Below are 15,886 nucleotides of genomic sequence, written 5' to 3' on the forward strand. Positions count from 1 at the left end.
CAATCACAGAATTCTTTTCTCACAGCATTGGAATTTTCCCTGTGGTTGCCTGCTGCTCTGGATAAAGTTGATTTGTATCCTGCCTAGCTAATAGCTTTTTGTTTTAAAGTTCACTTTTGCCTATACCGATAGCTCTTGTCTGACCTAATGCCTTATTGCTCAAGTAGTACCCTTAGTCTGTTGTCCTAAATAAAAATATGCTCGGCTTTGAAACTCGTAAAACATAGCCTGCTGGGCTTCAGATTGTACCTTTTAATTGTTGAGAACAGTCTGTGTATGAATTTTTGAACAAGAGTAATTCAATTTGGGGGTTCCTGCCTACAACTTGGTTGTGTCTGTGAAATCATGCATCTAGTCAGCATTTTCTTCACGAATTAGGGCTCAATCCAACTCCCACTGAAGTTTATGGAAGTGCTTCCATTGATTTCAGTGGGAGTTGAATGGGGGCATTATTAAATGAGGACAAAATTCCATTCTTCACTGACTTCATTGCCAGTTGGACATATTTATCAGTAGAAGAACCAGAAGCAATGATGACAAAGGTGACACATTCCACTGAACCCCTAGAAAAGAATGTGGGCATCTGTTTCAGGCTTTGAGCTCTTTCTGCTGCTCTTTTCCCAGGTTACAGTACAACCAACCCCAGGTTTTCAGGGGGTTGGGCTTTGTCTGGCTCTCCAGCCAAACTCAGTTACCCCTTCTCAGGGTAATGTCTCTGTGACGGGGTTCCCTGGACTGTGGGACTGCTGAGCCCTCTGTACCACCAACCTGGGGTATCGCTCTCACGTTGTGATACTATTGTTAAGCCACAAACCTCTGGCAGGTGCTGCACTTACACAGACATCCATAGGCAGGGACACACCCAACTGAGTTACATGAATGCTTTGCCAGTCACTCATGAACCAATAATAGAGAGCCCCCAGCCAATTCCCATGCCGCTCCCCATCCTTGTATCCCAGAACTGTACCATCTTTCCCTGGTCAGAAGCCTGACCAGCGTAAGGTCATTTCCCAGTCTGCACCTTCCTTGGAGTGGAGAGGACACACACTAGCGTTTGTAAACTGAGCTGAGATTTCCCAAGCACTTCAACTAAAACACTCTGTTTTAGGTAAAATTAAAACAGATTTATTAAAGTGATTATAAGTAACAAGCGTAGAGATCAAAGTTAGTTACTTAAGAAACAAAAATACATTTGCAGTCTCAGTTCTACAAACTAGACAGGATTTGAATCAAACAATGCCTCACTCTGACAGCTGGGGTAAAATCACCCTTTCCAGTTCCAAGTCTTTGTCCTCCAGACGTTTCTTCCAGGTGTTGAGTTGGAGGAGGAGAGGGAGGTTAAGTGATGATGTCACTTCTCTTCTTTTATAGTTTATTCCAGCTTGCTGGAAAGATCCATGCTTGTGATGTGGGGGTCTGCCCCCTTTGGTCAAGCAGTGTCCATTGTCTACATGCTCTCTCTGAGAAGTCTTCTGGGATGGCTGTTGGGAGAAGGAATTCCTTTTAATCGGCCATCAGCACATCTGGCTACTCCGTTGTTGCATCTGAAAGGCTGGTTGTGAGTGTTCCCAATCTCACAACATATTTCTGTAACACACACATAGTAAAACTTCCTAACTTTAATATAATGATAGCACGTACAATCCAACAGGATATCAATGTTCAGCAGATCAACACTTTTAAAATGATACCTCACAAGGCATACTTTGTACAAAACATATCCTAATTATATGACAGTGGTGAATATGGGGGTATCAGGGGGCTGCTTTGAGGTATAGAGTGTCACAGTCTCTCTGTGCAGAAACCACTCAGACCGTACTGATCCCTTTATGCCCCAAGTCTGTTTTCCTGACAATTTTGTGTCAGTGTCCAAATAATACTTAAACTTAGGCCTGTTTATTTATTTATTTTTGTATATATTTACTACCACATTTCAATAGTTTGTATAGCTTCCAACAGCGTGACTATTAACAGGATGAGAGGAAGTGATAAAGAAAAATTCCTGTTGCTCTTGAGGCAGTATCTCCAAGTGGCATTACTCTTTGTCTCACTGATTGCACTCATGGCAACATTGCTATTGGCAGTACCTTATTGTCCAGGTGACTTTGAATGATCGTGCCGGTGTTTTGCTTGTATGTGGTGATAACACATCTGATGTTTTCTTTTTCTTTTTGGGCTTTTGGTTTTTGTTGGTTGGTTGATTTTTGGTTGGGGAAAGTGAAGCTCAATGCAAAGCCTGAATGAAAAGCTTCGAACCTTAAAGCTCCTGTAATTTTAGTTATGTCTGCAAATGTTTGGTGGCTTGAGTCCTTGGGCCCAGATTTTTGGTATTTAGGTGTTGCAGCACTCAGTGTTGCAACCCCTAACTGATTTAGGAGCCTAAATCTCATTTTCAGAGGTGATTTAGGCACTGAGGAACTTAAATTTTATCTACTGTCAATGGGATTTAGGCTCCTAAGTGCCCAAATCCCTTTTGAAAATGAGACTTAGGCTCCATAATCACTTAGGGGTTGCAATGCTCAGCACAGCAACACCTAAATACTCTAAAAATCTGGGCTGTAGTGACTCAGACAATTGTCCAGTTAATCTGTTTGAGGCTTCAGAATCTCAGAAAAAATATGTTTCATTATACTTCTCTCAGTTTTTCACTTGTAAATTGGTGTCCTGCATGATCTCGAATTTGTGCCCAACATTAATATTTTCTTCATCATTCTTCCCTTCAGAACCTGTATACGAGTGGCAATTTAAATCTTTTACTGTTTTGTTATTTGTCAGGGACATCCCCACTAATGTGTTCACTTTTGAAAATTAAATTGTAATGAACTCTGCTATTGCACCACTGACCTCACTTGTGTGGGTGCCTTTAATTTGTATGGACTCTAACTGGCTGTGTCACAATTCATATACTTACATATAGGAAACAATTTAAAATCATCAAATGGGGGTCTTTATGAGCAAAAGCGCTGCATGTGTTTTCAGTCTATACTGGAAATGGTTGCATTGTTTGTCTGCCTATTCGATAGGTATTTATATTTCACCATAATATTTGAGCACCTTATGATAATCATCGTCCTTTATTTTCATTGTTTGCGCTTTCTGTTATGAGGGGTAGTTCTTACAATAATTGATCATAATGGCTTCAAAAAGCTATTCTTTGCATATTAAAGTGAGTGATTTTCAGTGTATTGATACGTCTCCTGCATAATTCAGTGCACTTCCCTCAAGAATTTATTACCTTTTTAATCCAGAAGGGCCAGTTGTATTCCAGACCTTGTTTTTAAGTTATAGCCTCTCTACTGACTTGATGATTGTTGATTTTTTCACTGCATTGCTGTGCTTACAGTAGTGTTTCTGAGCTGAACAAAAGATAATCTTTCTTACCCCCACCTCATCCCCCAGACAGATGTAGATTCACATATTGCTTAGTGGTCAGTTCAGTATCAGAAAACAGAATTTTCTTGAAGGAAAAAGCTTGGAAACTGGTTAATTCTGTTAATAAAATAAGTGCAAGACTTAACTGTCTGAGCTGTTTGGGTCCATGGACAGAAACAGAAAGACTTTGATGTAGAATAAGCAGATTTTATTTGATTTGTACTTTGTCTTTCAGGGCCAGCCAATAGATCAGGCTGCTATTTTCGCTCAGCAAGTACGTCCTTCTTCCCAGCTTCCACAGTACCCAGGGTTACAGCAGGCACAGGTACTGAGCTACTCCTATTGAACATTTGCTACAGGCTGTAAGGTATACACATGAAATTCACCTCAGTGCAGAGGGTCCAAGCAGTGCCCTGCATCCCATTTAAGACCTGCATTAAAGGCTTAATTGGGACTTAAGTAGTGAGTCTTAGAATTTCACCCTGAATGAAAAGTTATTGACAGTTCTCTAGTTCCAGCATAGTTTAGTCAAACAAACCTTTTTGGCAGGCTTCTAATCTTTTCCTAATGATCTGCCTGTAAAGTCCATGTGTACTGCGGTATTGAGTCTGAAATCCAGCCTGGTTAGAGTGAGGCTGGGATCACTGACTTTGCTACCCTCATTGTGTCATCATGATGCTACTGATCCCGAAAAGTGTTGGTGCTGAAGACCCCAGGCACCACTCCTGATTAAGCACTGAATAACTAGGCGAGATGTAAATTAAAAACGGAAATGAATGTGTTCACACTGCAGCTAAGTGGAAAAACACTATTAAAATAGAAGAGTAATTGTTGTTTGGTATAATTAGACAGCAGAATGTTTTACTGAGGGCTCCATTGTCCAGATTTTGCTTTTTAATAAAGGTTACTTTTTTTTCTTTAATGGCTTAAGGAGATGAACATATGTGGCCTTTGTTAAATTGTACCATGGGCTGTTTTCCATGCAGACTGTGCCTCATGGATACACAATGTATAGTACTCAGATGCCTTTGCAACAACAGCAGGCTGGTGGTGTAGTGCTTTCACCCAGCTACAACCCCAGAACGTATCCAGCAACTCATTCCAATCCAGCTCTAATGGAAAGACTAAGACAGATGCAACAACAGCCAAGTGGATACATTCAACAGCAGGCTGCTGCTTATATTCAGCCTTTAACAGGCACCCAGCGGTAAGGCTTTAAATGTTCTTCTGGTTTATTATATCACAGGGATTTTGCGGTCTTGATATATCGCTCTAATACTTGATTTAAAATTATGTCCATTAATCAGAATGAGGTTAATGGCGAGTCTTGCTGCTGTTACGTTTGTTCTCCCTCCCACTTTCCACCCATTGTTTGTTACAGTCACTTGTTGCTTCTTGTTTTCAATTACGGTAGAACCTGAGTTATGAACACCTTGGGAATGGAGGTTGTCCGTGACTCTGAAATGTCCATAACTTTGAACAAGACATTACGGACTTCGACCACCGGGGTGGAGGGGTTGGGGCTGCAGCCGCAGGGTATGGGAGGGGATGGACATGGCTCTGGGCAGGGGTAGGTCAGGGCTTCTGACCCTCGGGAGCACCAGGGCTCAGGGCTTTAGATCTGAAGAGAACGCTGGGGCTCAGGGCTTCAGCCCTGCAGCTCCATTCCCGGCTTCTGCCTTTGGGGGGCACCGAGGCTTGGGGCTTCCCACAGTTTCACTCCCAGTTTCAGCTGGGTGGGGGGTGCCGGGGCTCGGGGCTTTAGCTACTGGGGGAGTGCTGGGGGTGAAACCAGCGCTCCCCTCGTAGCTAAAACCCCGAGTCCCGTCGTCCTCCATGGGGCTGAAGCTGGGGACGGAGCCATGGGACTGAAGCCCCAGTGCTCCGGAGGGTCCGAAGCCTTGACCCCATCCCCTTCCCGGAGCCCTGACCCCCCTCACTCTTTAGCTGCAGCCCTAACCCCACCCCAGCTAAAACCCTGAGCCCCATGTCTAGAGTCCTGAGGCAATAAAGTATTTGCCTTTTGTGTGTGTGTGTGTCTCTCTCTCTCTGCTGCTGCCAGTTCCAGAGGGTGTCCATTCGGTCAAGAACTCCGTAACTGGTGTTTGTAACTTTGAGGTTCTACTGTAGATTGTAAATTGTTTGGGCACAGACTGGGTCATCCTCTGTATTGGTGCAGCATCTGCACAATGGAGCCCTTATGTGTATAAGTGCATTTTGGATCCATAATACACAGAGAATTTACCAAGGTCAACACAATACCATAATCTGGTTTACATGCATAAATCCTGCAGGATCCACAGGGAAATAAATGTGAAAGTCTAAGAAACACAAGATCTGCTCATTCATTGAGCTAGCAAAGGGCACTTTTATTTTGCTTACGTTTGAATGTACTAGATCATCACTAGTTTGAAAGTTCAGCTCCAATGTAGTGGCATTTATGTTCTGTCTAGGAGAGACTGTCAGAGGAGTAGCATTAAGAGGAAGAAGGAAAAATCAAGAGGGTGAAATGGAACAGAAAGCAGGCAGAGTGGATGGAAATTATATCAATGGAGAGACAGGGAAAGAGCGAAATTCTAATGAAAATATAGGTTGGGATTTTCAAAAGTGCCATGTGTTGGCCTAACTCTGCTCCTATTGAAGTCCCATGAGAGTTTTACCATCAGCTTCAATAAGAGCAGTGTTAGACCAATGCCAAGTGCTTCTGAAAATCCCACTGACACAGTACATACCAGGCAGTCACTTGTGCCAACCTAGTTTTTAGAGCCTTTTCTGTCCCTAATATGGAGCACATTTTACTCTTCAACTAGAAATGCACATTTTTATCCAAATGTTCCTTGAAAAAACAGGTTAAATCATAGGTGTGAAAGTTTCGCAATTGTTCAAAATTGTTTTGAAAACAAAAAAAGTTTTCAAGATTTGCAAAATCTCAGTCTCTATAAATTTATCTATCCCTAATTGTGATGGGATAGATATGATTCAAAAGCCTGTTTTTAAAAGGACACTTTAAAAGACTTCCCACGCTTTGTTGAAAGCATCTCTGAGGTCACGTTAACTGCAGGGACTTGAGGATAGAATAGTTGTTTGGCTTTCTTTTGCTGCAGATGTTATGTTTCAAAGTCAACATGAAGCACGTTGATTCCATTTCTTAGTTATATAAGTCATCACAGTCAAAATGACTAATCTGAACCAAGGTTTTAGAGACTAACACATGTACAATACCTGATTTTAATCTTGTATAATATGCTGATATGGGTATTGTAGAGCATTCTCAAACTCTAAGAATAAAGCTTCATGTTTGACCTAGGACTATAAAATATTTCTAATATATGCTTAATAACTTATGGCCTGATGCAGCTTCCAATGAAGTCAATGGCAGTTTTCCTGTTAATGAGATAGAATGGGTTAGTGGATAAGGCACTGAACTGGGCATCAGGATTCCTGGATTCTGCCACTAACCTGTTGTGTGACCTTGGGTAAATTGTTTCCCCTTCCTTTCCTCTGTTTCCTCTTGCACACTTTGGTTTGTATTTTTAGACTGTAAAGACTTTGGGGCAGGGACTGTCTCATTATGTGCTTGTACAGATATTGCAATGCCATGCAGTATCTTTGAGAACCACTGTATTAAATTTATGAATGATGTATGTAGGTTTGTTTCCTACTCCTTGGGAAGGGTTACCACAGCTCCGATAGGAACTAAAAACAGTAGGGGGAGACTACCCCTAGGACTGTAAACAACTTTGGAGAAGCACGAGCTCCTGGGATTTGCATATGTTGGTTCAGGCTGGGTTTGTCACTGACTAAGCAACAAAGAGAAAATGTGAGGTATTTAAAGGGTGAGTTTAAACAGACTGAGGGCCTTCTTTCTGAGTGAGCAAACGGACAGGATTTTTGAAGGATAGGAAGGGGTTCTAGCCTACCATGCTCCCCATGTGGAAGATCGGCGAATTCTGGTATGCTTAGTAAGTCTTTAGGAAGTTTTTTTATGTGTTTTCTCTGTGATGCTTTGCCCTAAGAATAAATATATTCTGCTGGGAAAGAGCTGTGTAGTACCATATAACTGCTGCATATGCTAGTCATTCTCCAAGGCAAGAAAGCAAAGCACGGGCACTGGCCATTAGGCAGACTGGCGTGCTGGGGATATCACACTGTATAGCAGGGAGCTGTACAGCTTTAAACCCTGGTCAGAAGGGAGTGGGACACGGGCCCCTTCCCAAAGACAGATCATGGCTGGAGGCCTGAGACCTGACTGGTTACTCCTGGAGTGGGGAGGGGCATGGAGGTGAGGGGAGTATGGGGCAGTTATCCTGAAAGTATGATACCTAGCCCAAAGGTGCTCCTGTAAAAATAATAATAATTAATAATAACCTCAGTGGGAGTTGCATAGGTCCACAGGATAAAATAAAAAAGGCTTGTTGCTGGTTTACATAAACTTTTGCATTCATGAACTTTTCTATTTTTCAGTAGGTGAACTGGTTGCTTAGAAAAACTAAGTAGCTATCAGTCCTGGCTAAAGACACTATTTTAAATATATTGTAGAAACAAATATATAGGTATTAAAATATTGTATTTTTAATTTTACCTTAAAACTTAATTTTTATCATGACATGATCTCAGAATCAGTATCCCTTCTGTTCCCAGTGGTGGGAAGGCTAGCTGCATTTCAGGTTCCAGCCTCATGCCCATCACCCAGACACTCCAGAGATCTCTCCAGCAGGGTGGGCATTCTGAGGACTTGATATATTTCAAATCATGCAAAAAAATATGCAGGAAAAAACATAACCACCGCTTCCTCCAACTTAATAAAAAAGAAAAAGTTTAAGGCCATTTTTATGCACACCAATGTAACAATAAAAGGCATTTTCTAAATCTCTTTATGCTGGGATTTTCAAAACAGCCAAGGAGAGTTAGGCACCCAGATTCCATTAAAATTCATTGGGATTTAGATCTTCAGTTCCCTTTGGCTCCTTTGAAAATCCTAGCCTGATTGGAGTGGTGCCAAGAGGCCCTGATCAGCATCAGGTCTCGTTGTGCTTGATGCTGTACAAGTAGAAGTAGAACAGTCATTGCCCTGAAGTGCTCTCAGTCTGTTCTGCTTCACAGTTCACTTTAAATGTCCTCAGCATTGTTAAAAATTATAATCCTGGCCCACGCATTGTAGAGTAACTGATTTTTATCCTTAAGGTTAAATATCTATTTTTTCATCTCAGCAACAGCATCAAGCTTGTGTCCAACTTTTTCTTCTGTTGGGGAAGAGAGAATTTCCATCTTCTGATGACTGCATGGTGGGCTGCTAACAACAAAGCATTAATCATCTTGGGTTTGTTACAAAAATGGCCAAGCCTTGGCCATGTTCCAAAACTAACTATCCTGTTAGGGAAATGAATTGTCTCCCTCAGTGTCCAACCAATGAGAGATCTCCTAATTTGGGTGGATTTACAATTTTTACTGTAACTTTGGCGTGTCCTTACCTCACCTGCTTCTCATTACTAAATTACACCACAATTGGAATACACTAACTACAGTTTTATTTAATCAGTTTACAAATAAATAAGCATTAATCTTCATGTCGAAATCCAGCTCATGCACACCATGAGAACATGTCCCTATCTCACATATTCTGGAGTAACACTGATTTATCAGTTAGGCAGCAGGGCATAGGTTGTTATTCCTTATCACACATGATGTTCTTCTTTCTCTATGTGAATTCAGTTCTAAACCACCCCCAGACTAAAACGCCCCTTTAGAGGCCAAATTTCATGTGCCTAAATCACTTCCAATTTAGGCACAGCATCATATTATTATGGGGGGAAATTAAAAAATATTTAGCGTGTTCAAAAATCAGTTTAATCTAGGACTACAGACATGAATGTGTATTAATCAGAGTTATACATTTAATGCCTGGTGTTCCTGGAGGGCAGAGTTAAGGTTGTTTGTGTTGTGCATTTCATACTTTAGCAGGCTTGGATTTCTTTTAAGTTTAAGCTTAACTCTGAATGTCCTGGGTTTATAATGCTTGTTTTGGGGATAATTATATCATCCTTGCAATGATTTTATTCCAAAACACTGATATTCTCAGCCTCAAGTTCATCTTAACATGGTTTTTGTCTAGAACAAAATTGTAAGGTGGTGCAGTTCTACAATGAATGTTACATGCAGTGTAGAAGCTGTCTGTTCATTCAAACTAAGAAGAGTTGAGTAGCTGGATTTCTTCTTTAGTTTAATTAATATACAGATATTGATTTCAACAACATATTACTATCCAGTTCAGTTATTGGATAATAGCACTGTAGATGTTTCCATTGGATACTTTTTTCCTAAATATTCTTGCTTGAAAATACAATCTTCCTGTACAACTTGTGTTTCAAATATACAAAGAACACATTTTAATCCAGGGAGTTGAACACTCACACTTATTTGATCTTTGTCTGTAAATTAAATAGTTACCCTGAAATAGATTCTTCTCATTCAGACCGACTCATCAGCCTTTGCAACAGAGTTCCTTAGTCGGAGGGGGACTTGATACTGTACCAACCACAGCTCCTCACCCAAACCTTAACTCGGTACAGCTGCCTCAGGAACAGATGAGACAGAGACAACAGCAAATTCGACAACAGCGACTCCTTCAGGTGGGGCACTTGGTTGTGTTTGAAAAACGTATGTGGGGCCTTATTCTCTGAATCAGGTAGTGGCTTTAACCTGGATCTCCCATGTCACAGGTGAGTACCTTAGCTGCCATGCTGTGGAGTCAATCTCTCTCTCTCTCTCTCTCTCTCTCTCTCTCTCTCTCTCTCCTGCCCTCAAGTCCAGTGAATATTTAATTATTTATATGAAGTGGAAGAATTCCAACAGGAGAGATTGAGAGAGACCCATCAGAGAATAGTCAGCCTTGTGGTGAGGGCCCTAATCACTGGGCTACTGGCTATTTTGGGATCAGTCTCTCTCTTGTTTTCAACACAAATATCATCCTGGACCTGAGAAACCTTCCCAGTGAATCAGCATTTTTCAGCAAAAAACTCATTTGTCAGAAGATTCGTGATGAGACTTTTTTCCTCTCCAGTAACCTCCTCTGTGCCTCAGGATATTGAGCTGTGACAATCGCAATAATCAACACACACAATTTATAGTTTTAGGTTATTACAGTATTATTTAACTATAAGAATATGTATATGCCAGAATTAAAGTTGGGTGGAAACATCCCATGTCTATAATATTTTCGATTATTCTGATTTGTTGATGTACCCCAATTTGGTAGTTAACTCTGTTTGGCAGTTAAAAACCAAAACACCACACTGGGGTTGACATAGAGGTAAAAGCAACACATATTAAAAATACTTTGTGTTTTTGGTGACGGTATAATTATTTTCATGCTTTAACTCTAATGCCAATAACTAATTTTTTAAAATATTATTGATAAACTTATGTGGGCATACAGTTAACAACTGACTATACCAAACAGATAGCCTTTTAAATCTGTTTCTGCAATATGTTTCTTCGATAGCTATTATGAACACTGTATTGTAAATATTTGTTATTCATCAACCATGATGTGGCCGGCATTGTGCAAATGGAGAGAACAGTAGGGTTCAGCTCCTAAATATTATAGTGAGGAACACGCCTTCCTCAACCAACACTAAAAGCATACGAAAATCATAGCTTAGAAAGATAAGTAATGAACAGCCAAATTCTATGATATGTATCCCTGGAACAGCGAGAGGCTGCTATGCCTTCTCAAATAAAAAGGCTGCTGCTGCTGTTGTTATTGCTATTAATCATTTATATAATATAATACATGTACACATATTATTGTTGTTACCATGGCAATGTTCTTTCAGTTGCAGCAGCAGCAGCAACAACAGGGTCAACAGCAGGCACTTGGTCTCCAAGCAGTGCAACCACAGCAGCCTTTGGTAAGCAGACATATTAAAACCAGACGTTTTTGTGTGGGTATGAGGGTACTTATGGGGTAGATGTTATTACTCCTGGAAGTAAAGCAATCTAGGAACAGCGCCAGTAAGTGTTGTATACACTTACTCAGACTACTCTGCCTTTGCATGTCAGTGCTGATGTGCACAACTCTGAAGTTTCGTCCATGGTCCTCTCTGACAATCTTGCCAAATGGAGTGATAGGTTTTCTGATGTGGCTAAGACAGGTTACCCAATGACTATCTTTTCTTTTTAATATAAAGACCAAATTTGAACATGTGTCATGAAGCATAAAGCTTGTGTATTAATCCTTTGCCCCACCTGGTCTACCTAAAACTCAGCATTTTAGTTTGTCTTTTAAAAACACTAGTTCTAGGACGGGTGTACCATGAACTACCCAGTTACCCCTAGATGTCAGTGTTCAGTTATATTGGGAAAGTTGGAACTGCTCTTGCTCACGTCAAAACTGTTGGATAGATAATTAACAGATGCCTACTTCTGTCAATCTGGAAACTTTCGTGAGCACTAAATTCATTTAATTCTTTTAAATTCATTAGTTCGTAGGCTCTGAATATAGTGTGTGTGTGTTGGTGATGATGATGATGATCATGATCAGCCTGAGTTCAGGATGGCCATATTGCTCAAATGCAGTGATTATACCTTACCCATGCTGATAAATACTATATATTGCACCAAACTATCTTAGATTCGGTATATGCCACATACTTAAAAGAAACTCTGTTTCTGGAAATATTTGAGAATTTTTTAAAAATGTAATTGGAACTCCCTCTGTCTTACTTTTATTTCATTCCCCCTGTAAAACCAGGGTGCTGAAAGGCCATGAATCCTATTATGCAGACTTGGAGACAAAGATAAAAATATAACCAATACATTTTAAAAACCTCTCAAATTCTTATTTGGATTCTAGACATTAAAATGTCACTATTTCAAGCTCTGGTATAACAGCAAGGGCTGGTGTAATATTGGAGAACTGGGAATCTCTCCATTCCAGGGCAGGGCCGCCGAGAGCGGGTTCGGGCCCCGGTGAAAATATTTTTTTGGGCCCCCCAGCAAGGGCGGACTGGCTAAACAGGGCCGACGAGAGTGGGGGGAAGCCGGGCCCCGGGCCCCCTTCCAGACCACCGGGCCCAGGACCGGCTAAACAGGGCCGATGAGGAGGGGGTGGAAGTCGGGCGCCAGGCCCCCTTCCAGACCGCTGGGCCCCGGTAATTTGTACCGTATTCCTCCCCTTCTCATCGGCCCTGTTCCAGGGTGTAAACTGATCATTTATTAGCCTAGAAGGAATGAGATATCTGAACTTAACTTTTACTGCAGCAGCATATGTTGACCATATATTCCATATATACCATGTATTTTATAAATTTCCTCATGTTATTGAGTAATGAAGAACTATCTTCACTTGCTATGAGAACTCAACTTTAAGGGAAATTTTTTGCATTATTGCTAATGGTTGTAGCCCTACAGTTTTATACGGATTTTTGTTTTAAAACTTTTATGTGAAAGCAGGATAATGTCAGGACCGTCCTTAGGCATACGCAGCATACGCGGCTGAGTCGGGGACCCGAAAATTTGGGGCACCATTCCCCTCACTGGCCGTGGCTGGAATCCTCTCTTCTCTGGCCCCTCCCCTACGCTCAGACGACGGGCTTCTCCCCGCCCCCTCCCTCGTTCCCTCACTCCCTCCAGCCTCCTCCTCTGCCGCCCCAGCCCCGGGGAGCCCAGAGCGCCGCAGCCAGTCACTAGCGGCACAGCCCACCACCGCCCGGAGCGGAGTCCCTCCCTGGACCCTGCCTGCCTTGAGCCACTGCGTACGAAGCTCGGTGTGTCAGCAATGGGGGGAGGGGTGTTCTGGGGGTTCATGGGTGGGGGTGGTGGCTGTGCCCCTTCGACACACTGGTCAGTAGCGCCGGCTGGGGAGCATAGGGGCACCAGTTTAATAATACTGCGTAAGGCCCCATAAATCCTAAGGATGGCCCTGGATAACGTATATGATTGAGGCCGATTGTGAAACTGTGTGCACTCTCATATGAACAATAGAATCCAGTTAGAATTCTAAGGCACTTTATATTTTCCTTTGACACTTTAAATATATTTGTATTATATTTACTTAATTTTATGGGCTCTTCTGGTGGCTAATTTTAAACAGTGAAAATTCCACTATCGTATTTCATCAAAAACTGCAGTTTGTAGCTCTAAATATGACTGTAGTACAGATAAATGGGTTTAAATCTCGTAGAAGTTGTTTTCTTGATATACTGCTAATGTGAGCCAATTGGTTAAAATATAGTCACTCTCTTGTACTTTTGTAACTAAGATATAGCTGCTTGTTGGCTGACATTTCAATGTGTATAAAAAAGGATCTGTGGCCGAACACTTTGGAAGGCTGTTCTGGTGTTTTTGTGGGGAGCCAGAACAGAGTAATGGCATAGTGCCGGAAGTGTGTTCTAGCACTTTTTTTTTTTTTTTTTTGGTTAGGACTTGAGCATATAGTAACTCTGTAGAGACGCATTTTACTGTTTGGTCATGTGCTGCAGTTGCATGAAGAGTACCATATAATCATAGTAACTTTCAGAATATTTCTTTGTTAGTCTGAACACTGGACCTTTCATTACATCTAAAGTATGAAAGTGTCTTGGTAAAAACATTTGAATGACCTCGTCTCTTCCCATACCATTGAGTAATTTTCTGCCAACATGTTGTTTTACCATGTACTACATTTGTGTTTTTACACTGGAATGTTGAGAACTTTCTATCCTTGGTTATATGTGCCTTTAAAAGTAGCTAACTAAAGGAACTCAATTTAAAAGAGTAAGCCGCACAAAAATGTGATCCCTACAAAAAGAGCCAGATTAAAAACTGTGTTACCAATTTAAATGAGCAAGTTTAAAGAAAATATCAGCCGTTAGTGCTAAATTGTGCATCTTGAATTTTTGAACTAGAGTTTATGTATTCTGGGGAATCAAGTTACCAACTTGTATTGTGTTTAAATTGGATGTTAGCATGTCTAGCCCTTTTCTTAGGTAGCTGGTTTATTATCATCGGCGTAACTTGTGCATTTTGAATGTCTGTGTCAGCTCCTCCTGAAACTGCAGTTAGGAGCTGAAGATTGTACGATATAACACGCAAAAAGTACTTTTCATTAGATTTACAATATGATCTTTGATGTGACCCATGTCTTTGAGCTCATAAAGTAATAGTGATTGTGACATGTACTGTACAGCTAAACAAGCTGTGACCAGGGCCTTTGAGTCTGACAGAGAAAGTATTAATCATCTAAGGTCTGTCTACACTGCCACTTACAGTGCTGAAACTTTCTTCGCTCAGGGGTGTGAAAATCCGCCCCCTGAGCAATGCAAGTTTCAGCGCTGTAAAGTGGCAGTGTAGATAGTGCTACAGTGCTGAGAGCAGCACTGGTAGCTATTCCCCTCATGGAGGTGGTTTTATTACAGCTCTGGGAGAGCTGCCACTACACAGCCACATTAACATCAGCTGTGTAGACATACCCTTAGAGGCAGAATTGCTTCAGGTGGTGCAACACAGCAGGGCTAGCCTATCAATGAGGAATTAACATACTAGCAAGCATACGGGCTTAATGAGTCTTGGAAAGAGAGCTGGGGCTGGAGCTGAGAGAAGGCAAGGGTGGAAATTGCTCCTTGCCCCAATTTTAATATGGCTAAAGTTACTCAGAGTTAACACTGGTTTGGGACTATGGTTGAGGACAGCCTAGCATCACCTGCCACGGCCTTCAAAGCACTGGATCTTCTTTGTATTTTCTTGACACTGAAATACATCTCCCTGCAATAAGCACAACACAATGCTCTACATAAAATAGATTTGTAAACAATTAAAATGATCTCTTGTGCCCTGAGAGTTTTTCAGGGTGACTGAAAGGTGCTTCTGAAAAGGAGGAGAAACCTCTTTTGTCTCCTGTGAGTCTAGGAGGCTTCTCAATCCGACCCAGACCCACATTGAAGAGAAACTTCCTAGCTTAGTCAGAAGGACCATACTGGTTCCCAGAGGCTCAGTCTAATCACTGAAAGGACCCTTTTAAAAAAAATTTCATTTGGTCTAAGCCACGGGCCGGCAACGTCTGGCATGCGGCTCGCCAGGGTAAGCACCCTGGCGGGCCGGGCCAGTTTTATTTACCTGCTGACGCGGCAGGTTCGGCCGATCGCGGCTCCCACTGGCCGTGGTTCGCCGTCCCGGGTCAATGGGGGCGGCGAGAAGCGGCGCGGGCGAGCGATGTGCTGGCCGCGGCTTCTCGCCGCCCCCATTGGCCCAGGACGGCGAACCGTGGCCAGTGGGGGCCGCGATCGGCCGAACCTGCCGCGTCAGCAGGTAAATAAAACTGGCCCGGCCCGCCAGGGTGCTTACCCTGGCGAGCCGCGTGCCGAACGTTGCTGACCCCTGGTCTAAGCGTAAAGAAAATTACCCTGTTTTGTTGTTTACAATTTGCGTGAGGCTGCATGAAGCTGGGACTTGAAACATTTTTCCTTTGTAACCTGGTTTACAGGGGTCATGACACCAAATTCCAAGAGTGGGTGGCGTGGCAGTTCTATTACAATAT

At 42.0% G+C, this 15,886-nt stretch overlaps 1 protein-coding gene across 1 annotated transcript in view; it reads left to right on the forward strand.

The window, feature by feature from the left end:
- The window catches only part of MED12L (mediator complex subunit 12L), a 312,365-nt gene that overhangs the window by 285,965 nt on the left and 10,514 nt on the right, over nt 1–15,886 (forward strand). The window contains exons 39-42 of the mRNA XM_054039474.1: nt 3,608–3,697; nt 4,359–4,579; nt 9,845–10,001; nt 11,208–11,282. Coding sequence (XP_053895449.1) covers nt 3,608–3,697; nt 4,359–4,579; nt 9,845–10,001; nt 11,208–11,282 — 543 coding nt within the window. The remainder of the gene's footprint in view (nt 1–3,607; nt 3,698–4,358; nt 4,580–9,844; nt 10,002–11,207; nt 11,283–15,886) is intronic.

The sequence above is a fragment of the Malaclemys terrapin genome, chromosome 9 (assembly GCF_027887155.1).
Source record: "Malaclemys terrapin pileata isolate rMalTer1 chromosome 9, rMalTer1.hap1, whole genome shotgun sequence".
In the NCBI taxonomy this organism is placed as follows: Eukaryota; Metazoa; Chordata; order Testudines; family Emydidae; genus Malaclemys; species Malaclemys terrapin.